At 43.0% G+C, this 24,567-nt stretch overlaps 2 protein-coding genes across 2 annotated transcripts in view; one reads left to right on the plus strand and one right to left on the minus strand.

Moving 5' to 3' along the window:
- Positions 1–2,465: 2,465 nt before the first annotated feature.
- FKBP14 (FKBP prolyl isomerase 14) lies at positions 2,466–11,369 on the minus strand. The gene is made up of 4 exons (XM_085051021.1): positions 11,042–11,369; positions 8,305–8,456; positions 5,463–5,590; positions 2,466–3,663 (listed from the first exon to the last, which is right to left on the minus strand). Exons 1-4 carry the CDS (start codon positions 11,245–11,247, stop codon positions 3,505–3,507), a joined length of 645 nt encoding a protein of 214 aa, XP_084907147.1. The 5' UTR covers positions 11,248–11,369; the 3' UTR covers positions 2,466–3,504.
- Positions 11,370–11,784: 415 nt separating this feature from the next.
- The window catches only part of PLEKHA8 (pleckstrin homology domain containing A8), a 30,850-nt gene continuing 18,067 nt past the window's right edge, over positions 11,785–24,567 (plus strand). Inside the window, exons 1-3 of the mRNA XM_085051022.1 lie at positions 11,785–11,980; positions 22,016–22,132; positions 22,784–22,939. Coding sequence (XP_084907148.1) covers positions 11,941–11,980; positions 22,016–22,132; positions 22,784–22,939 — 313 coding nt within the window. The 5' untranslated portion in view covers positions 11,785–11,940. The remainder of the gene's footprint in view (positions 11,981–22,015; positions 22,133–22,783; positions 22,940–24,567) is intronic.

Below are 24,567 nucleotides of genomic sequence, written 5' to 3' on the forward strand. Positions count from 1 at the left end.
TAAGGGACATGACTGAGTGGTGGACTTGGCAGTGCTGGGTTAACAGTTGGATTGGATGATGTTAAGGGTATTTTCCAACATAAATGATTCTGTAATTCTATGACATAAGGTACTGAAAAGATGTAAGACCAAATAAAGTGATTCGTTCATTTTCACCACTGTTTGCCTTGTCAGTTTATCTCAAAAAAGAAAACTTTAAACATTTCAGACTAAAGCACCATTCCTGAAGCTTTGCCAAAAGCTTTCTTGTGTCATTGCCTTGCATATCAAGAATTTTCAAATAAAATGTTCTCTGAAGGCTGCTTCTGTACCTACAGAAGGCAGCAACTCCCACTGTAATTGTTAGGTACTGGCTGTGAATGACAGGCTGCAGTTCTAAAAAATATCACTATAGATTTTCCTAAATAACCACAAACCAACAAGAAATGTTTGAAGAAGGCTGTAAAGTGCAGGAGGAAAGAGCTCTGTTTTCAACCCTCTCCACTTTTTCAAGTGCTCTGTTTTACAGATATGCAGTGAGGGTTTGTTTCTTCAGGGGAAATACACCTTGCACTTCAGGCACAAGCCAGCCAAAATGTTCCTGAGTGCCACTGAAGTTCCAGTGTTCCTCCCCATTTTGGGAGACAGAAAGCTGCCTGCCTCTGGTGTCCTGCAGGTTGTTGGCTGGCTCCTACTGGCACTGCAGCAGTTTGCCCTGTGGGTTAACAAGCAGATGCAATTGAGCTTAAAACAGGCAGTGCTATTTCTACCTAAGAAAGCCCTTCATCTTCACAGGAGGACTTTAACAATAGCAAATGATAATCAAGTTGAAGTGACTTCTCAAATCTGCTGCTGATTCTGCACTTTTGAAAAAACATTTTCAGTTCCATTTCAGAATTTAATACGGCTCTCAAGAAAATTACTAAGAACAAAACCCATACTCTCATTTGGCATAAACCTATACACAACACCAAATAAAGCATCTTGGTCTTGCAGCTTTAATACTCTGCTGGGATTAACAAGTAACTGTGTTCACTAAAAGTTACCTTTAAATGCTTTAAAAATCCAAACAGAAGATAATGCCTATGTACATTTCACAGCAGTCACTAACTATAAACTCCTGTTTAATACAGAATAACAATTGGCCCTTACTGGAGTCACATATTGGCACCCTATTATTTAATCTTAACTTTTAATGTATTAGGTCAGTCACATGGGCAAATTCTATTCCATGCTTTTATGCTTTCATTCCCCAGCCAGATGTTTTGAGAACACACTAAGCATTGCAAACAATAATCTAAAACCCTCACACCTCCAGTGTAGGTCTCAGTTCTGCTATTCCCAGACACACATTATTTCTCCTATGGTTGGGTACCTGCCAGTTCCCACATCTAGGCAAGACTGGCCTAAAGATAAACTTCATATCCTATTAGCCCTCCCTTGGCCCAAGTGGTACTAATTGTCCAGGTTCCCCACACAGTCAGCAGAGAAAGCCAGGACACTCTAAGGCAGCTATCCCAATACAAGATAAACAACAAACGTGTGATGAGCTGCCCCCAGGTGCTGTCCCAATGCTCTGGTGACTGTAGGAGAATCAAGATAACCAGCACAAAACATGCAACCAACCTTGGGCAAGCTGAAGTCCAGAAATCTTGATTTTTGTAAGTGATGAGAAAAAAAAATCAATATGCAAAACCATGCCCAGGAAGAAGAGCTAAATAGATAATGACTATTCATCATTTCTTCACAATAAAAGAATCAGGGCAGGCAACGAGCCTAAAACAGAAGGGAAACATTTTCCTACACTATTTTACTGTGAAACTCACTGCCATTGAAGCAAAAGTTGGGTTCAAGAAAAGCAGATGGCATCACTGAGGAAAAAGACCTAAAGTTTACTGAAAACAAAATACATGGTTTCAAGTCTTTGTCACTTAGAACATCACCCACAAAATGTCAGATGCTGGAAGAAAACCAAATCATAGCAGCCCAACACTGCATACCTTCACTTGCAACTTTCTTTTCCCCCAACAGTCGCTAGTGACAGGAATCTCTACATGCCCCTGTGCAGCTGAACTCAGTTTAATGAAGCAGTCTTTTAATCCTCAGTTGCAACACTAGGGGGCAGGGAAACATCTATCTCACCTACAGCACCGAGAACCTAGAATGCAGAGTGTCAGCTTGCAGTACTTAAAGGTTAGTGCAATGCAGCAATCTCGGTTCCATACAACTGGATTTGGTTTGTGCCCTTACATAGCTTTGGGCAACATTTTTCAAGTACAATGCTGTGTTCATAGACCCATAAATTAGTGATGTCAGAATAAATTCTGTCCCTGAGATACATTGCTCTCTCATTTAAAAAACCATGGACAATTGCAAAATGTTTCTTCCTCTCCAAAAACAGTCCAAAGAACTCCAATTTTGCGTTTGAAATCCTAATGATCTCCACCTCTGTAAAGACACCATAACATTTACCTCACACACCTCTCTTTTTCTAAAAATTCCCTTTATTATTAAAAATACACATCAGTTGTGTGCTACTTGTGAAAAAAAGCTGCAAAGGGGCAATGAAACAAGTTCTGCAACTCCCACAGCCTGCAAAGCAGACAAGCCCATCGAAATTGTCCTTCAGACCATATTGAACCTCCTGTCAGTATACTCTTTCCCTTCTGCAAATAGGAAAAACTTCAGACTTGTAACATTCTGCTCAAGATCCCCCTCAAACTGTGAGAGAAAGACAGGATCTTTTCTTATGAATACCAACTCCAAGTTTCAAAAAAATGTGTGTGTGTACAATTAAAGGACACCACCTCTGCACTGCAGCATAGCTTGCTGCTTTCCAAATTACAGGCGTTTCCTAGAATGTTGCTGGCAGTAGAAGTGAAGGTCTGACATTTAACTCCTGCTTTGTTCACAAAATTTAACGAAAAATGCAGACAATTGGCATGGGTGGTAACACTCTCCCTTTAGAAGGGCAAAATCAGCACACAATCATTCTTCTCATTCAGCTTTGTATCAGTTTCTCAGCTGTATAAAGAGATGCTGATGCCTTCTACTACATCTTTTAAAAATCTGCAGGAAAAAAAAACAAGGTCAGCACACTGCTTTTTAAGCAGTGACACACAAGAAGGAAGGTCAAGTAATTAAGCCACAGACTACAAGTTATACATAAGGTAGTTGCTGAAAGTGATCTTGGCATGCAAACAAATCAGAGGAAATGACTGAACTGGATTTTGATTTTCATAATGCTTCATAACTGGAAAGTTTGTCTCATTTCTGAAAAATAATTTAATACAAACTTTAAAAAACACTGATGTGCAAGTCTTCACTGTATAAAAGGAGGTATATTTTCACACTTTAAAATAGTTTAAAACATTTGTACATAATGAACAGAAATTCTTTTATATAAACAAAGTGTTTCTTTGCCAACAGCAACTGTCAACTCCAAAACATAGAATTAAGATGACACAAGAACCAGACAGTCTAAGTCACTGCTATTTGTGTCAAAAAAAATTATGCCACCCTTTTCTACAGCTCGTCATGCTTGTACGTAAATTCCCTTGCAGATATAAACCCGTCGCTGTCTTCATCTTCTTTATCAAATATGTCTTCAACCAAAGCATCATGCTGGGTGTCATTTACCACTGCTCCATGCTTTTCAAATTCTTTCTTCAAGTAAATTTTCACCTATTGGACAAAAGGTGAGAGTGAACACTTTCAGACTTACGAAAGAATTGATTACTGTAGCATAGCAGAGGAATGCTGTGTTCAGGATGGTGGTATTAGCTAATAGATACCTTCCCTCCTAAGCCACAGCCAGAATAATACTTGTCTAACTGATTCTGCAGTCCTTCAGAGTGAAGAAATAGTGATAAAAATGACAGTAAAACTAGCAAAGCTATTTCCATACCTTTATGCTATCTGACTGAAAAAATGAGCCAGGAGAGCCTGTCATCAGATGTCTATACAGTAAAGTACAAATAGCTGGGCAGAAGTTATTGGCTACCAATTGGTCAGAGACCCAAACAGCTTTTCCACATCCCAGCGCCTTTACAACCCAGTCCATGTAAACAGCCACCCCAAATATATACAGAAATCCATCCACAATCTCATTGTTTGCTGCTCCAGTGGGAAACACATTAAAAGATTTCTAGACATCTCAAAATTTTGAAGGACAAAGAACCAAGGGAGATTTTAAACAGACCACTGGAACACTTACATTAAGCTAGGTATTAATGGCAAGCAGTGTTTTGAACAACATCAGATAGTTTTCACCAAGTTTTCAAGGTTTAACTATTGAGATCCCAAGTGTTCTGAATTGCAGAGCCTTCTACAAAAATAACAATACCAACATACCCATCTATTAAACAGATACCACTTGTATAAGAACCATGGGCCATGTTTCAGGTCTTTTTATCAATTTCACTCTCTGGGATTTGTTAGGTTTATTGCTAACATTCCTAATACACAGACATTACACACACAGACACTGTCTGATGCATAGTACAAATGATTAATTAGCCTTCTGGGTCTAGTAAACTGTACCCAAATAAAAAAGAACTCAGTGGTTTATACTAGCTTCTCACGGATCACTTTTGCACACTGGAAAAGCAGAAGATTGAAAATAAGAGGTAATCAGGCAGTGAATAATGCTGAATACATGTCCTTCACAGAGTGAATGCTATGAAACAGGATTGCCATACAGCAGAAGAAATTCCAGTTTATTAATAAATCAGCAATTACATCCAAAAAGCCCTGAAGTCTCGTTTTATTTCTAAGATGCTTTACTTTATCCAAGTCTTCCGTAAGCATGCGGCACACAAGTCACATGCCTCTCCTCAGCTTCCCAAGGCCCCTTTTGAGCCTCCGGTCCAGAATTTTCAATAGGATGCAGGGCTCAGAGTAGTGCAGCATAGATGTACATCCTTGGCTTAATTTTACTGAAATGGTCTGTTATTAAGGTGCAAGTATGTATGTGAGCTGAAGCCATGCAAGAAAGGCAAAGCACAGACAGGAGCTTAATTATTGAGTCAGGAACAGTAGTTCAGTAGCATTCAGCAAGAAAGAAACCAACATGAAATGGCAAAAAACACGAAAGGAAAAAAAAAAGCAGAGAATTGGAAGGCAAGCAACAATGAAAATCATGTCCGAAGACAAGAGACTCATCCTTCCCCACATGACTTATGACCACCTGGCCACCAATGTCCTTTTGGGTGTCTTAACATTAATGATAAGCATATCAGTTCAGCAGTTATGCTAACAGCTCGTTAGTCCCTAGTTACCTGAACTGTCCACCACCCAATAAATAATTCCCTTAAACACTAAGTAGTGTGTATTCTGATTGCTAAACTGCTCTGTGCACAGTAGTAGTTAAAATCTAACTCGTGTTCAGTTATTTCCCTAACAGGATCAAGTTCAGCTCATCTTTCCTTTTGCACTCTCCCATCCTGTTAGATTTGCTCACATGAGAAGGATAACCCACTCACCTCTTGCTTGGATAGTTTCCAGTCATCATTAAGATCCATCTCTTGGAATGACTCATGCGACCTTGGTCCATTTCTAATTTCTAGAAGGTCAACGTTGAAAATCAATGTGCTCTCAGGTGGAATTTTTCCTGTCCAAAATGGAGAAAAGTTAAAACCAACTCCATATTCAATGCCACACAAAAGCCATATGCATCAGAGTGATGTTCCAGTAATCCTAGCCACTTGAAAGCATCTTGCAGTTTGAATTAAGAAGGATAAGTATTGGTAACAGTGATGACCTCAACCATTTCAGCCTGTAGCCTGGACTCTGAGGTGCCCTTACAGCATATATGCAACTTCAGATGCAACTAGTTTTGTTGGAGTCTAGTAGGTTTTGATGTGAGCTCTTACTTAGCAATTATCATCACAAGTTTATCAACCAACAGTTTTAAATCTTTTTCCTTTCATGCCCAGAGCCAGATAACCTGGAAAACAGTAAAGGAGACTATACAGACAGACAGGCTACAGTCAAGACTAATGGACAGCAAGAAGAGATAATTTAGCCCTCCTGATAGACCATTAACCCCACCAGTCTCCAAATTCCCCTCCATTGCCAACTGACACCTTGTATCTGCTATTCTGCCACTGGAAAAAACTCTCCTCCAGAGAAAAGACAGAAGGGCAGGGACAATGTCAGTCTCTCACAGCAGTCTCTGGATTCAGTGCACAAAGCACTGAGCTATTTCCAAATACACAGCAAAAACTAAGTACCTAAATCTGATCACAAGGCATGTGTTGTCACAACATCATTTTTGATGTAGGGGAACAGACCAGTAATTTCCTAATAGTGATACAGATCACTCCTCAATGCCACTACACCTCAAGGATTTCAGTTTATCAGGCATTGGCTTTTACAGAGACATGATGCCCTCATGCTGAAGGCTGAAGCTACTGTCAAAGACCTTTTAGCATATGACTTTGCTCCTTTATATGGAGAGAGGTTGAACAGGACCAAATATATCTCTATTAGATGGCAGCACCCCAAAAAATATTTCTGTGCCTTGAAAAGAGGGGGAAAAAATATTTCACATCTACTACTTTGGAGCTATGGCGAAATACACCCTGAGATGCAGCAACAAACAGGCTTGTAGATTTCTGGGATGAATAAACATACAGAATCTTCTGGAAATACAGGGCACAGTGCCCCAGTTAGAGTTTGGAATGCAGGTAATTTTTTTGAGTGTTACAGAAAAAGGCATCTGACTCAAATGGTGAGTCAGACAGAAACCAAGGTGGGAAGCTAGTGAAATTATGTGCATTCAGAGGAAAGCATGAAGAAAATTAAATAATTCCGTCTTCAAGGGCATCATTTGAAAACAGCAACATAATCATGCTCAAATACTTGAAAGTCTTCCTAAAGCAACTAATTTCTTACAGCAGTTAGCAGTGTTTAGCTGTTTAACCTTTTTGCACTAAACACACAGGGGAAGCTTGAAAGTCTGAAGAATAACCATAGTGCTTTACATATTCATCAAACAATTAGGCCTGTGATGACTACATGAGCATTGCAGCATTTCATATTTTATGGAAAAATTTACAGCTGTGCCCTGCATAAAGACAACTAAATGACAACCCATTCTCTACTAGAAACATTATTTCTAATGCTGTATCTTGATCCCTAAAACAGAGCTTCTAGAAAAATATGTGTTAAACAGGTTCAAGAAAGGAGGGTATGAAGTGTGCTGTAGGTATGAATACTACCTAGCATGAGGTAATATGGAGTCTTAAGCCTGTGCACAGCCCTACTTGCCAGAAGATATAGACATGCAAACATTCTCATAGTACTCTCATTCCCAAAACAGTCTCATAGTAATGGGAGAGAACTTTAGCAGGATGGACTGTATGTTCCTAGACATTTATCCTTTCTGCTTTGAAACCTGCTTGCACTACCGTTGGTCATTTGTTGCAACTCTTGTCGTGACATAAATATTCATAATAATTGCTAAAAAAAAGCTAACTAAAACAAATCTCATAAAGCACAAGTAGAACCTTTCTGCACCACTCAAACTGTCACTTGCTTAACTGCATATTCCAAATCTGGCCCTCCGATTATAGGAATCTGGAGATATTTGAAAGGAAAAGCCCCAAACACCCTCAGCAGTAGACAGGTTGAGAAAACCCAACAAACAATGTTTATATCTGTCTGCACACCAGTCAGTGCATTTTCAGCAGTTGACAACGTGACTGCCCATGCACCTGACATCTTACTGTGGATAACAGGGACCACTGCCCAACCTGAAAATAGCTGTAAGAGGAAAAGAATTAATGTCCCTGTATGTAGAAATAAACAGTGACTTTTCACTGTATCATCTAAGAACTGGTTAGGCAGCACTACAGGGAGTTTCTTAGGGTTCTGAAAGAAACCTGCAAGCAAAGAATGAGGCTTGCACATGCACATTCATGAAGTAATACCACAAAGACAGATCCAACAGCCAAAAAGCCAACTGTTACCTAAGCAACCACCTCCACTTGACTGTAAAGGGTGAGAAAAAAATCAAACTAAAAGAAAAAAAAAAAAAGCAGGGCACTGTTGAGCACATCACTAAAGAAAAGACACTTTGAACATACAGCACAGCAGCTACTATCAATTCCTGGGGTTTCTTTCCTGCATTCACCACATAGCCACTTAATGGATATTACTGCAGAAAACAAATTTATGAGAAAGAGCATGCAACTCCCTCAATTTTTCTTCTTTAACAGAATCAACCTAGAAAGCTTGAAAGCTTGCTAACCTCTTAGGCCAAGAATAACAGTAAAATACAGAGATTAGAAACAATTAGAGTAAGGGAAGAACATGTTTTACCTTTCCCTTCTTTTCCATAAGCAAGGGCTGGTGGAATAGTTAGCTTCCGCTTCTCTCCCACACACATGTCCTTCAAACCTCTATCCCAGCCTTTGATAGCTTCCCTTATGCCAAGTGTAAACCACATAGGTTGACCATTGTTATGTTTGTGACTGGAAAAGAAGGGAATAAAACACTTCATATTTAAACATCAAGCTCCATAAAAGGCAGATGGAATATGCTCATAACATAGATATATAACTAGAACACACCACCACTCGGCACCTTGGCATTTCTTAAATGAAATATCTACACTTTTGAACTCTTTAAAGCTCACGCTTTGCGTGACAATGTTCCTTGAGAAGTGGAAAGAAATAAAACAACATTTAGCTGGTGTGCTTATGACAACACCAAGCAGCCTGGATCCCCACCTTCATTCCCCTGACCACCGATTTCCACTTGGAAACTGATCAGATAGGAAGGCATTTTTCTTAAAAATCTCCAGTCAAGGCCATCTACAGACTTCTGTAAATTGCAGATCACAAACCAGCAAGGTCATGATTGCAATGTACATCTTATCATGCTTAGAAGAACCAGCCACATCCCTTGCAAAAGAAGCCATTAAGGAAAAAAAAAACCCCAAACAACTACATAACATATAGTCTAAGAAAAAACAGAAACAAATGCATGCAGAACATTCCATTTTAAATTAAGGAGACAAGCCCCTTTTCTGATTTAACCAGGTGGTACAACCCAGACTACTTTCACTCTACTGACAGACAAGGAATTTAAAAGCTCTATTTACTAGCCATGCAGGAAAGGTGTTCAACAAGAAAACAGAGCACTTACAGAAGTTAGTCAGCAGCAAAAACTTAAGAGTGTCACTAGAAGTCCTTTTAGAGAGGCAGGTTAACTACAAGAGAAAATTAGTGAGATTTTAGCTGAATCGTCTGCAAGAACATAAACATGCAAAATTGTCTTTTTTTTTTAATATACAAAAGTAGCCTTCAGGCACAGCCTGCAAAGACTTGAGCATTTTGCTGTCTCCCACTATTAACACTTCACTGATGTTTTACAGGACATCCAGCATTAGCAAGTCGTTGCAGGCTCTTAGCAGACTCCCAAGAATTTCTGGCTCTTCCTCCTATTTGCATTTCTGTGGCTTTGGTATGCTGATTTGTCTGGTCCCGGGCAGTCAAGAATATGCTGATTCAATAATGAAAAGCTGCGATTGTGTTGCCAGTAGTTGAAGGACACATATAACTTTTTTTTTTAAACTAACAGTTTGCTTTCATACATAGCACATGACCTATTAATCCACTGAGATCACATAACATAACCTGCACCTAAACCACAGAATCATAGAATGGTATGATACAGTTCAAAACCCCTATGCCACGGGAAGGGACACCTTCAAGGAGACCAGGTTCTCAGAGCCCCATCCAACCTGGCCTTGAACACCTCCAGGGATGGAGCATCCACAACTTCCCTGGGTAACCTGTTCTAGGGTCTTACCACCCTCACAGTAAAGAATTTCTTTCTAATAATAACCTAATCTAAACCTGCTCTCTTTAAAGCCATCCCCCCTTTTTCTGTCACTACATGCCCTTGAAAAAGTCTCTCTCCATCTTTCTTCAGGTATTGGAAAACCACAATTAGATCACCTCAAAGCCTTCTATTTTCCAGGCTGAACAATCCCAATTCTCTCAGCCTTTCGTCATAGGAGAGGTGCTCCAGGCATAACATCCCCTTCTTTTAAGGAATGCCACATGGCTCTACTTCATACAGATTGACCAGAAAACAAATGCCAAGTAAGATTTATTTTATTATCTCGGGAAAGGAGATAAGCCCTACTGTTGGTGTTCATCTTGAACAGCGTTGTGGGACAGTGCTTCACACCAAACTCTCAGAGAACAGGTGGCTGGGGAAGGGGCCCCAATGACAAGCTTACACAGTGTTGTTTAAGCTCTTTTATTCAAAAACAAACAAGACATTAATGAATTGCTTTTGTTTCCTTGCACACAAGTAAACAAGTAAACGCAAGTTCTGGGAGGGAGAAGGAATGGAATGGAATGGAATGGAATGGAATGGAATGAAATGGACCATTTGGCCCTGACAAAACGCCCCTCACAGAGCTACTTCGCAGACAGATTGTTGGCCTCTGTGAGGGGTCTGGATTCAGGGAAGCACGACCAGAAGAGATCATCTACATTAATATAAATAAATAAAGGAGTTCAGAGAAGGCACACCAAGATGGTTAGAGGGATGGAGCAGCACCTACCCTATGAGGAAAGGCTGAGAGAATTGGGACTGTTCTGCCTGGTAAAGAGAAAGCTCCGGGGTGACCTAACTGCACCTTCGGTACCTGAAGGGGGCCTGCAGGAAAGATGAAAAGAGACTATTTAGAAGAGCATACAGTGACAGGACAAGGGGTGATGGCTTTAAACTGAAAGCAGGTTCAGATTAGATATCAGAAAGAATTTTACTGCGAGGGTGATAAGCCACTGGAACAGGCTGCCCGAGGAAGCTGTTGATAATCCATTCCTGGAGGTGCTCAAGGCCAGGCTGGATGGGCTTTGAGCAACCTGGGCAGCGTTCAAGGGCGGGCTGGACGGGGGTGTGAGCAACTTGGCCTAGCGGAAGGTCCAAGGAATCTTTAAGGTCACTTCCAAGTCAAGCCATTCCACTATTCTATTATAGATTTCCCCACGCAAGCTCAGCCAGCAGCTCGCTCGGAGAAGACGCGCCGCTCACTTACGTCGAGTGAAACATGGAGCCGTCCCTCTCTAAGTAGCCCTCGTAGTGAACCAGCAACATGTCCCCCCATTTGGTCTTCCTGTGGCAGAGGAATGGCTTGTGCAGCACCTCCACCTTCACGTCGGCCGCGGGGGGGATCAGCGCCGCGCCCGCGCAGCCCAGCACGGCGCACAGCAGGGCGGACCGCAGCAGCAGCGCCGCCGCCATCGCCCCCGCCTCGCCTCCTCTCACCGCGCCGCCATCCCGCACCCCGAGCCCGGCCGCTCCGTCCGACGTGGCAGCGGCACGCACCGCTGCCAGCCCCCGGCTCCCGACGGCCCGGCACAGGCGGCGCGCCCGCTGATTGGCTCTCCGCAGGGCCAGCTCAGGGGGAGCTGCTGCCCATTGGGGCGCGCCCCTGTCCGTCCCCCAGCTCATCCAATCGGCAGGCCCGGGCAGAGCAATGGGTGGGCGGGCCGGGCGCTCCGGGAAGTCACCGCGCCGGCGAGCGGGGGAGCCCCGCGGAGCGCGCACAATAGAGCCGCTCGTTGCCGGCCGGCGATTGGCCGGCGGCGGCAGCGAGGGCGCGTTCCAATTGGCCGCGAGAGGCCACCTGCTCTGGGCATGCCGCGCCTGCCCCCCCGCGCGCTGCCCCCTCCCCCGGTCACGGGGCCGCGATTCACAGCGCGGGTTGCGCTGCCGTAGCGCCGCGGGGCCGTGCCGTGGCTGCGCGGCTGCGGCGCGCCCTGCGCCGGGAGCGTGGCGGCGGCGGCGGGGGGCGGGCGCGGCGCGGGCCGGGCGGGGCGCGCGCCCCCCCGCGATGGCGCTGTGTGGCGGCGGCGCGGCGGAGCGCGGGCGGCGGCGGGCGGCGTGACCCCGCCGGGGGGCGGCCGCGCTGCATGGGGCCGGGGGACGGCCGGCATGGAGGGGGTGCTGTACAAGTGGACCAACTACCTGACCGGTGAGTTCCTGCCAGCGCTCAGCCTCTGCGGGACGGGCGCCGTCATCTTCTCATATACGTATTTATACAAGTACATACATATCTATGTTCACTGTCTTTGCTGGGTGCGGGTCAGCGCTGCCCCTTGACCCCGCCGTGCAGCGGAGCAGCCCCGGCGCTGCCACACTGTCGCTGCCCGGCGTTTATCCCGGTGCCAGCCCCAGTGCCAGGCGCCCCTCGCCCTCCCCGGGCTTTTGCTTGGGCTTTGGGTAGTTGGGATGCGCCGGGTCGCAGCTCGGACAGCGAACTTCCCCGTTCTCCACACACCCCCGTGGAACTTTGATTGAGGCGAGCCGGGGATTCGGGGGATTCCCAGGGCTGGGAGGAAAAGGTGTTGCCATTCAATCCCGCTTGGGGGATTCGGATGAAAATTCATGCACAAAAAGAGGAAAGACAAGTAGAAAGGTGGAGGGGGGGCTGTCCTGCTAGCTCTAGGCCCAAATTTTAATTTTTTGGGGTGTTCCCGTGCCACGGAAGGCTCGGCTCTCGTGGCAGGTTGGAGGCAGCCGTGTGCGGCCAGGGTTTGCTGGGCAGAGGTTAAAGGTGCTGGGGTCAGCAGCACTGCGGAGGTGGGGAGGATCCAGTGCCACCCGCGTTCCTGTGGGATGTCCACCGCTGGATGGATGCCTTGGAGTCGGGTGAGGCAGAGGCGTGTGACTGGGGGTTGTGGATGGGGTATCGCCAGGTGCAAACCTCTCTGTGGTTTGTTGGAACAGTTTGGAAACTTGAAGGTCAGGGAAAAGTAGCCGCGACCACCTCGACATTGCCAGGTGAGAGTATTGCTCGGTAGTGTATGTATGTGAGAGGGCTGCCGCCTTGCTTGAATTTTTTCCAGAGAGGCTGGAACAGCTGCACGTCTCTGGTTAGCTGGGAAAGTGTAGGAAATCGTAATTAAACAAAGAAAAGGCTGAAGTACAAGCGAGGGTTGAATTCACGTGGCAGGGATGGCGGTGCAGGAGTGGTGCATGAGGCTGAATTTAGTGCTGTGCTGGAAGATTGCTGTGAGTTTTCCCCTTTGGGCAATAGGTGTTCTGGGATGAGAATCAAAATTTGTCAGGTCTCAGCGAATAGACATGGAATTTTTTTGTTGTTAATTATTTGTGAATGCTCTTGAATTATGAAGTCTGTGGCAATAGGAGCAGCCATGCTTGCCTTTTCCATTTGAATTGCAGAACTCAGGCAGTGGTATTAGTCCTTTCCCCATACTAAAAACACCTGTGATTCAGTTGATCTAAAGTTTTATGTGTTTTTCTTTGCATTGCTGAGATGCCAGGGTGTGTTTGGAGCCCTTGTGCTTGGTTTCTTGCCATGAGACCTGGGAATGTGTCTGTGGGAGGCAATGCATGTTGCAGATAACTGACTGGCATTTGACATTTTAGTGCCTGAGTGTGCCTCTGATAGGATCTGGACTTCTGTGATAGAAGCTGGACTTCTGCTTTTGGTGGTAAGATGAAGACTATGAAGTATTCTGTTTTCATCAAAATTAAATTTTCCTTTGCTAGCCACATTGATAAGCATTTCCAATCAAATGACCCTTCATGAAGAAGGATAACAATTTGCAAACCTCAGTCTAAGTGAATGCAGACTGAAGGAAACTCTTTTCCTTGCATATGTAAGATTTGCACCGGCTGAAAACTAGAAGAGGTTTTGCTCTCAACAGAGAGAAAATCTCCAATGGAAAATTGAAGCATCTTTCTGATTTCTTTGTTGAAACGTGACTTTTCTAGTAAGTGTGGTGGTCAGGGTGACTGTGTGCCTTTTCTTAGGTTGTAGAAGGCCCATGGTGTATTGAGGAAAAGTAATTTGCTGTTCCGCAAGCTAACTGTGCATGCTAGTGCTTTCTTTTGCTGTAAAATGAAGACTTCCTGCCCTGAAGCCATTACGTTATAAATTCATGTGGAGATGCAAAAAAGAAAATTAATTCTGGAATGTGGTGTTTATTGTAGCAATAACAAAGAGCTGGAGAGTGAGAGACAGGAAAGCCTCCTTTCAGGGATTAAGGGGAGTAAGAAGGTTCAACAGGTCATCCAGAAGAGTATTTCTGCCCGTATTCTGCCCCCAATATGCTCTTCCAGTTGCTCAAGGTTGCCTAATCAGGTGTGCTGTAGTGTAAGTAATTCATGTGAAAAGCAGGGAAATTGTGTGTCATCTCTGTATATCACTAAAAACACTGCTGTATACACATAGACTGCAGGTGCTTTTGCCCTTTCTTCCTCAGAATGAGAAGGACTCCTCACAGTCAGAGAAGAGACAGGACATTCAACAAAGAACAAGGGTAAAACCATAGAAAAGAACTGCTTTTCCTTCTTGCTGTGAGAGAGGAGCTGAAGGGAGTTTGTTAGTAACTGAGTCTTTTCTGGGAATTTTGATTTTGTAATGTCTTATGTCATTGCCATCATGAGAGATTAAGTCCACATCAACCAATTTCCTCCCAGTTCTTGGGCCGAGAGCTAGATCTGTGTCGCAAATAACGTAGTTATTGACAGCAAGAACGTTTCAGAAATAGGAAACGAGTTTGGCTTTCTGTGGGCAAAGGGCAAAGAAAGCACCATATGATTGTCACCAGTTGAAAGACAGATCAGTTTGCCGTACTGCTTAAACAAGTTATCTTGTTTGTTATAAATGCACTTCTTTGCTTTATATAGATTAGGATAAATCAAATCGGTATTACCTGGTTTCTGCTTGCAGGTAGTGTTTTTCCTCCGGTGTTGATCCTGTACTCACCTTGTGGTTTCCATGTGCAGGGTTTCCAGTGCTACCTTGGAAATCTCTGAGTTTAGAAAACTGAGATTTTTAGAGTTATTCTCACCCCTAATGCAGAGGCCTCCAGATAGTGATTTCTCAGTGTTTTGCTTTTAAGTTCAAGTGAAGTGTACTAACTTTGGATCAGATATATGTGCACACAGTTTTAGCCTATGAAAATCCACTGGGGTTTTGTGTTTGCAGTGTGTGTCCTTTGATTGCTCTTGTCTGTACTTCCCCCACTAAACTGGTTAAAACCTTAAGAGAGCAGGGAACTTTGCGAGCAGAATTATCATTGTCATGTAAAATGAGACAGCAGTTTTTCTCTTGGACAAATATATAATGCATCTGCAAACTTCAATTTATTAATCCTCAAAATCCAGAGCGGGGTGACTTACATCATGCAGGCATGTAAGTTGGGCTCAGCTGAGTTTACAGCCAAAGCATGTAACACTATCTTTAAAAATTCCTAGATTTTATCCTCTGCCAAAAGTCTCTATCTGATGTTAGCTTTGTTTGGTGAAGGTTGTGGGGGTTGGGGATGGGTGTGTAACTATTGTTTCAGTACCACTTACTGTGGTAAGTAGTTGGGACCATAAAAGCGTCACCGTGTGCCTTCCCTGTAGCTCCTCGGTCTGTTGTGCTGCCACCGCCTGCAGTCCTGGCTGAGCAGGAACCATTCTGGTGTGGGCAGCATCAGAGCCAGATCCTGGCTGCAGTGTCATAGCGTGACTGATCTCCAGCTGGGGAATGCTGCTTGCACGACAGAGAAAGGAGAGAGAGCGGAACTGAACTGCACAAGAAGGCTGCTCTTTGCTCTTTGGAAACTGCATCCCATGGGACTCTCTGACTGAACTCAACCTGCAATATGTGCTCTTTGTTAAGCATACCTTCTGATTGATAAAATAAATTGATTTCATCTTTGGAGTTTGCCTTGTAAAAGGCATCTATGATTTTTTTCTCATCAGGTTTATAGAATGAGTAAGCTATTGCTGGGAAAGAGAGTATGGAGTTGGGGAATACCTCCCTTCAGTGGTGTGTGTGAGAGCCTTGGCACTTTCAAGTTAATTTTCCTCTTTCTGCTGAAATGCAGTTCAGTTCAGATCTTCAGTGTAATCACACACCCTACCTGGGATTGCTAGCCACAGCCAGGATTGCTGCTAACTCTGGAAGAGATCATATGGATCAGCTTTTGGCTTTGGGGTTCAAAGGCAGCTTTATCATTAGAAAGAAAAATGATGACTGCTTCCACTGGCTTGCCTGGTATTTGTTACATGCACCATGAAATGGCTTTGATCACTTTTCTCTGCAAAGCTAAGCTTTTCCTGATACTTAAATATTTGCTTCCTTATTTGTGCTGAGTAATTCTAACTCGAAGAAATTCATCTTCCTCAAGGCATGGTACACTCACCTTCATGCCATCACTAGTGATGCTGCATCATGGCACATACTTTAGTTAGCTCTCCCCATCTTCCTATATGTAATCATCCCCTCTCGGTTTATTGTTGTACTTTGGATTCTTTTCATTTTATCCCAAGATACCAAGAGCCAGTGCCAAGATATAAATTTCAGCTTTCACATAAAACATTAAATTACTCTTGTCTGTAATGATTCAGAATTCCTTAAAAAACTTCAGGGTAGAGCTCAAGAAAATGTGAAAAAGCATTAGTTCTTGGATCTAGATGCACATGATATTGCTTAGAGTGAGTCTTTTTTTGGGGAGTTTAAGAAATCTGACCTCTTAGGATGAGAGACACATACACTTCCAGCTGATATCAAGCTCTGGAAATAAGGTCCTCTGTTTCCAGAGATGGAGGAATTAATCGAAAACCTCACACTTACATAAAGATTTGGTTCTAAAAAGCTCTTTATAATTTTCCCCTTTATTTTAGCCTCTGGGCATAGTCCAAGTTCTGATTGTATAAAATTAGAAGTCTGGCTTTTGTGGAGGTGGATCTAGCCAGCTGAGGTTTCTGTTGCCTTCAGGGCAATGGTCTGTCTTCTCTTACTGGCTGTGGCTGCTGTCAGAGACCAGGTGTTGGTTTAGATGAAAGCCAGTTCTGGCTGGGTGAGACTTTTCACACAGGATACTTCGGGGACTGGTTAGTTAATTCTCTTTGGATTGTGCTTAATTGTCTTTGTGCGATTTGCCCTTCTTTCTCATGGTTTTCTTCCCTTTCCCTCTGCATTTCTTCGTGCAGCAATCTTGCTTTTGTCCAACCTTTTTGGAAATGAGTATTGTGCTCACAGTAGAAAAGTTCGATGAGGCTGCAGGAAGCATAATCAGTGTCCCCTGTCTCCTCTGTGTTAGAGCAGTGCTGCAGAGCCTCCATGGTGCAGCGTTCCCTGCCAGGTATGCTGCAGTACCGGTGCCTCTGCATTCAGTCCCTCTGCACTGAAGTGAGTAAGTGATCACAGGGAATGGCTGGGTAGGACAGAAACCAAAGGTGTGGTAGACTGATGGTGAAGATACCATCATGTAGTATCTGTATGTGCTTACATAAATTCAGTGTGTTGATTTAGTCTGGCCTGATAAACCACCCCAGGGGTCAGAGAGAGGAGCAGCTTGTTTCCTGGGGCTGGGAATTATAAACAGGGAAGGAAAACTCCCAGGAGCTTTGTATGACTTGAATTAGCGTGTCTGAGCAGTTGCCTGTATTATTGAACTTCTGCCTTCACCGCGATCCCCTCTTTGCCCTTCATCCTTTCACTGTGTCCCCTTCAAAAATGCCTGATGGCATTTGGTACATTGTGCTCTCTGTGCCTTGGCTGCTCACTGCCATAAAATTGTTTGCAAACCCACTTGCCCTGTGATGACAGGATGCTTTTTCAATGCTGCTAACATTGCCCTAACAGTTGTGATTGAAACAAAAGTGGACTTTATGGAACCCCTGTGAGAAAAATTGTTTGGGAGAAGGTCATTGTGTTAAAGCCAGTTCCAGCTGTTGCTTCCTTCACTTGAACCTCTAGTGTCTCTCAAATGAGTGCTTTAAAAACTGATACTGTTGTTTAAGTGCTAAATCTTTTAACTTCATTACCTTTGGGGGCTTTTGGTATTGATTCCTGCTGTTAATATGCACATAATCAGAGTAAAATTGCAATATGGGCATTTCCAGAAGCTGCTCTCTAGGTGACAGGATAATAGCTCAGAGAAGAGGCATAGATTGTCACATGCTCTTGTCTGCCTTTCTGCTGTCCCTCATGGATACACGCTGGATTTTTATCCTGTCAAATTATTTTTCTGTAGAATTAAGGCTGCAAAATGTGTTCCAGCACCTGGGATTGCCCTTCCCAAAATTCTAGGTAGCCTTAGGAGGCTGTATAGAAAAAACAGGCACCAGTTTTGGGTGCAAAATGCTTACGTCAAGATAACCTTCTAACTATATTACTTCTGTTTCTTGAATGAGAAAAAAGGGGAAAAGTTTTACGTTTGATCTGTGTAAGATACTGTTTTGATAATTGCTAATCCTGACTAGAAACCTGGTTGACTGAGTGTCTTTGCCCTACTGGAGCTGAGTTTTCAGCAGCTCTTGTCCAGCTATCAGTCGCTGATACAGCATTATGCAGAGGATGTGGTGCTTTTGCCCTTGGCAGATAAAGCTGTGGATGGTGGGACAGGGAACACTTGGCACAGTTTACGTTTGCCCAGGGTGGGATGAAGTGATGACTATTCCTCATTTGCACTGTGAGATGGCTCTGACTATCGGGGTACCCACTCTGGGACTTTCTTGGGACCCTGCACAGGAAAACAGGGATCCGTCCTGCTCTGCCACCTGCAGCTAAGTCTTGGATCTTGCCCTTGTTATAAGCAGTAGGGGGGTGATGGAGGCTTTATTAACTCGTCCTATTAGCTAGACGATGTTGTAATGTGGAAAGTTCCTAATTACCTCCTATCTGCAGTTAAAGTCTGGATTAGGGTCAAAGAAGTCCAAGGACTATCTATTGCATAAGTTTTACAAAAACTTTTTCTGAAGCTCAAGAAATTAATAAGCCTAAAGTGTTATATAATTCTCATGGAAAGAAAGCAATAAGAAGAACCTGGTTGTCTGGCCTTTATGCATTTTAGAGATGCAGCTGGAACTGGCGTCTCTTAATTGCAGCTTGTTTTCCAGGTCATCAATTTGACTCCTTGAGTATGTAATTCTCCCAGATGGTTTGGCTTTGTGGATGTCTGACATGATCTACATGTCTTCAAATGTTGTTTTTTTTTTTTTCTTCAGGCTTGGCACTTTGGAAAGAATGCTGTCTGGAGTCTGAGTTGTATAACATTAAAGTTTGAAGTATGTCCAAATTTCAACTGTGTTATCAAGAAATGTCAAGTTTGCTCAGCGATAGCTACATCCAGACTTCCTGTAGTGTAGTAGTGGAAGTAGGCAGATCTTTCTTTCTGTGGAAACTTCTGGAGATATAGTAAATCCTTAGCAGGCACAGACTGCTTAAATATCTTTTTTGTAGTGGACAGTATCAGGTCTTCCAGGTACTGCAGGTACTAACTGTAAGTTTCACCCAGGAATGCGATATGTACTTTAACCAGTGTCTGTGAAGTCATATGGAATATCTTCGCTCTCTTCTATGGCTGAGATCTTAAGCTACTAATCACTTTTTATTGGGCTTTGCATTTTATTGGGGATTTTTTATACATATCTTTCCCAGCAAGGTCAATTTTTACTGCTGATGGCACTGTGCCTTTAAAGTGAGATGTTGGAAATACGAACTGTATTTTTTCCTGCTTGTGCACCACCAATATAAACTGACTTAGTAAATTCTTCTTCAAAGTTGTGTTGATGCTGGCACAAGTAAGACCTTAAAAAGTTCAGCTTTACCTTTTCATATCACATGAAGTCTGAATGCTCAGTTCCAAAAATTGCAATATTCCTATGACAATTTGTGAGAGGAAAATAACACTGAAGAAACCCAAGACTTGTGTTTGTGGAAGTGCCTGAGTATCTTTTTGCTGCTTTGTTTTTTGTTACGGTTTTTTTTCCCTCTGTTTTTCACTTGTCTGCAAAAGTAAAGTTCCTGTAATTAAAGATTGCATCCCTGCACAGTTCCCATGATTTGTCAGCCACGTGCTATTTTTAGCTGTTTGTTTAGGATAACCTTCCCCTGGCTGCTGACTCAGTGTCAGTGAGTACCAGGTGGTTAGTGCATCTTCTGACAGAACCTTGCTGTGAGTATTTTTTTAAGTTATTTTATTTTACAATTGTTTCCCTTTTCCTTTTTATTAGTGCAGCAATTCTGTGCTGAAAATATATGTTGTTCTAGGTGAAAATTGTCTATCATAGTCTTTTTAATACATATCTAATAATTAAAGAAGGCTTGGCTTCTGCAAACGACACAGATAGTGGCTCTGTTCCCCACAAAAAAACCCAAGACCCAGAACCAAAAAAACCCCAACCAAATAAAAGTATCAACAAAATACATTGATTCATAGCATATTTTTAACCAGCCTCCACAGTGGTGGAGGAAGAGTGATTTGTATGTTGTCTAATTGATTGCACAGCCTTTGATTGATGGGATGCAATTTGGTTGGGCATCAGCTACAATTGTAAGCTGTAGGACCATGGCTGAAATGATTCATGCGCAGCAGCAGGATCTCCAGACTGAATTAGAGGCTTGTATTGACTGTGGCGCTGTGCATTATTTAAAGAATTGGTTCTGTGCCATTGAGTGTCTGAAGCAATTAACTGCTTCTCTCTGCTGAACAATCACTTCCTTTTTTTGTGAGTTCCCACATATCAATAGTGACTTTTAGGATAGTTTCTTTATTTTGGAGTCAAGACAAATAAAAACCAGTCTTGCTGATTTCTTTATTTTTTTAAATTCTCATTCTTGTGATTTTCCCGTCAATATAAAGTAAACAAGTGTTGAGAATACTTTGGATTTTTGATGTTTTTATGTTCTTCTGGGAAATAATGGAAGAGATCTGGAAGGGTATGAAATAATATTTATGTTTAGTTTGTTTTCCAGCCATCACACAAAGTTCAGCAATCTATAGACCGGGTTGGACTTAATGGAGTCATATTGCTTTTTTTAAAATAAAAGGGACAAGTCAGACCATACTCCTCCTGTTAGCCTTGGTTCCAGCAGTAACCTAAGGACCCATTCTCTAGCTGGAAAGGAACTGTCATTCCTCCAGTGTGATATCAGTCCAAGCCCAGCATGGGCTCCTGCAGCACGGTGCTGGTTGGCAGAGCCCTCGATGCAGGGGAGAGCAGAAGTGAGGACCCTCTGCCAAAATATCTAGGAGCCATGTGGCCCACATGGTCTTTTCCAAGAGTTCTTTCCAGAGATGGTTTGCTGGCACAGTGTGGGAGTGTCAGCATCTTGATCCATTGGTCCTGGCCAGGGAAGCTTGTTGCAGCTCAGTAATGAAAGCTGCTTTCCTCCAGTGACGTTGCTGCCTCATTTCTTCTTAAGTTAATGAGCTTGTAGTTTTTAATTAGACATAAATGGCGACTGTCAGGTCTTGTTTGGTTTTATCTTTTCGTACTGCTGTAGTGCTTCCAAAAGTAGAAAACAAAACCTGTAATTTACTTCTAAAGTTGGGCAACAAGGTGGGCAAAAGTGGATACCCAGAACTATTGGTGTGGGTTTAGCCTTGTGTTTTGGTTATTCGCTGGGAAGATATCTGGAAGTGCAGGTCAGTAATTCAAGACTATGTTTTATGTGGGCAGCACAAGTAGTTTCAAGAGCTGTTGAAAACTGCTTCACTGAAAGAAGGTGTTCAGAATATTCAGAAATCAACAGATGCAGCTGTGTTCCCTCCTTCTGTTTTTTTACAATTTTTAGGAGATTCTTACGCGCTGTTTTTCACAATAACCTGGCTAGCCCTTCCTTCAAGGGAGAAAGACTTGTAAGGCAAGACACTTGGGGTGGCTTTTGGGAAGAGTGAAGAAGTAGGTTGAGGAGTGATGGAAGGAATTGAGAGGTGGTGAACTGAGAAGGTGGTTTTGGAAGAGAGAGTGAGTCAGTGATGCTGTGTTAGGAAAACTACTGAAAATGACATATGGCATCTCAAGACACACACTGCTGTGGTCCAGCTCTGTGCAGAACAGACATGTAGGTGGCAGCAAGCAGGAGTTTTGGTGTACAATATCCAGGCCTGTTCACAAATCTTACTACTACTTCAAAGGGTTTATTTTCGAGGAGGACTGAGAATCTTTGGGGCCATCTTTGTAGCAAGTCCCAAATGAGAGAGGTGGTGGAATTACAGAGAGAGGCATAACTGAGAAATGCAGTTTTGTTTTTCAGGCTGGCAGCCTCGGTGGTTCCTTCTCTGTGGTGGCATCCTGTCCTATTATGACTCTCAGGAAGATGCCTGGAAGGGTTGTAAAGGAAGCATCCAAATGGCTGTTTGTGAAATTCAAGGTAACTAAGATACAGTAACACTCAGCTGCATGAGGTTGATCCAGTAATGTTGCATTCAAGATGAGATTTCAGGTGGCAAGAGATATTTGGCAGCTTGATTTCTCTGGCGTATATTTGCAGTAACTTGATGTATATGCCAGTTTCTATTCCATAGTATTTTGAAAAGGTTGAGAGAACTGCATGCCTCTTATGTCATGGGTATTCTACATGCAGGTGGGTCACTGTTTTTCAGGAGCCTTGGTGGAACATCACACAGCTTCAGATGACTCCTCAAAGCACAAAGCTGAAGCTAGAAGCATGAATAATAAACTTCAGTGCTAGGTCTGCTCAGTCAGATTGGATTACTTGCCACATCTTTGAGGCTCAGTTATGGACTGGAAGCCTGAAAGAGAGGTTTGCCAGAAGAGGATGCCCTTCCCATAAAGACTCTCATTATACTGATCACAAAACTGTCTTTTGTAGCTGTACACATGTATGTCCTGTCCATTCCCTGACTCGGGAGAGAAGTCATAAAATGGCAGTGGGGGAAGTTGGGACCACAGATTCCTCCTCTTTCATTACTCTTTGACCTGCCACCTAACACATCTGTTGGGATATTTGGTTGGGCTGGGAAGGGCCAAAGAGCTGGTCTGAAAACTATGTTGCATTCAGTTCATCCTGCAGATAACACACGAATGGACCTGATTATCCCAGGGGAGCAGTACTTCTATCTGAAGGCAAGAAATGCAGTTGAAAGGCAAAAGTGGCTGGTTGCACTAGGAACTGCCAAAGCCTGTCTGACTGACAGCAGGACACAGAAGGAAAAAGGCAAGAACACCCTTTTGCTGGCACATACTGTTTGCTTTATATTTCCCCATCCTTTCCCTTGTGCATGTACACACAACTTCAGTGTCCAACCTGTGCTTCAGGTCTTTGATGCTGCTGAAAGCTAAGCCACGTGGGAACATTAACTAGAAATCTCAGGAACAAATTTTCAGGGCAGGGATTTGAAAACTTTGGCTTTTTCTTAAAATATACTGTATAAAAATAATTTGAAATCAATGTGCTGAATGGTTCTGTACATACAGTGAGTAAGTAGGTCCTGGCTAGGGATCACTGGGATGCAGATTGTGAATATAAGAATATAAGACCCCCACCTTGTACAGCTGTCTAAATATGATAACTCAGCTTCTCACACCAGCTCTTTTGAGCTTTGGAGTTCCTCACACCCTTTCCTTCCATGTTCTAACTGGGCTGTCTTCTGCACTTTGAGAATGCCTCAGCAATTAAGAAAGGGTTTGCGTTGGGTTCCAAATCTATATATTAGTGTTCAGAAACTTAAATCTGATCATGGTCAGGTTATGAAAATTAATTCACTTACTACTTTGCTTTCACCAGCAATCTCACTTTCCCCCCAGTGAAAACCCCTCTTGCTTACAAGTGTGGCATTAGTCACAGGTCATTGTGAGGCCTCATTCCTTAATCTTGTGTAACCTCAGCACAATGACTGTGTAGAAGATGGTAAACCAGCAAATAATTAATGTCCTGAGCAAATGCAGGGGGTGGCAAGCACTTCCTTTCCCTGAGGTGAGGATTTGCTTCTCCTCTTAGCCTTACGTGTGTTGTCACCAGGCTTTGTGTCTGCTGGTTCAAACTGAGTCACAACTGAGCAGAAGATGCTACTGTAGAGTCCTTCACCAAGTGGTGATCTGATGTGCAGTGCCTAGAAGCAGAAAAAAGTTATGTCTCTATGGCATAACATACAGTTATGTCTGTATGGCATACAGTAGCACAGGGTGAAAACTTACTGATGTATTTGCAGAACTAAACTATGTTAGTCTTATTAACAGACAATTTATTTTATAATTCAGGGACTCCAATATAAAAAACATTATTTCTGAAACATTTCAGATTGACTGTTAGTCTTATCTGGATTAGTCTTCTCAGTTCTGCATTCTCTGTTTCTCGGTACAAGAAACATATGGACATAATGGATTGAGTCCAGCAAAGGGCCACTAAGATGATTAAAGGAAATACCTAGTGAGAGAGCGTAAAAAAGATGAAGCCAGAGTCTTCTCAGTGAATGAACAAGAGAAAATATGCATGATTTTTAATACAAACCTCTCAATTGAAACATAAACAAAAATGTTTATGTTGTGAAGATGAGGGAGCACTGTGAAAGGCTGCATAGAAGAGGTTGTGGAGTCTCCATCCTTGGCATTGCCCAAAACCTGACTAGATCTGAGTCATTTGCTTTGACTCTCATTTTAACAGGGGAGTAGGACTAGCTGATCTCCAGAGGTTTCTTACAACCTCATCCATTCTATGATTCAAGGATATATATATATAAAAAAAATTAATCCCTTTCTTTTGGACAGAAGGCATCTTTTATGTTCAGTGTTTTCTACCTATAACCCTATCTAAACAGTGCTATTGCTTGCACCTTAAACTACTTT

This window comes from Lichenostomus cassidix, chromosome 2 (genome assembly GCF_008360975.1).
Source record: "Lichenostomus cassidix isolate B80296 chromosome 2, HeHo_3.0, whole genome shotgun sequence".
NCBI lineage: Eukaryota > Metazoa > Chordata > Aves > Passeriformes > Meliphagidae > Lichenostomus > Lichenostomus cassidix.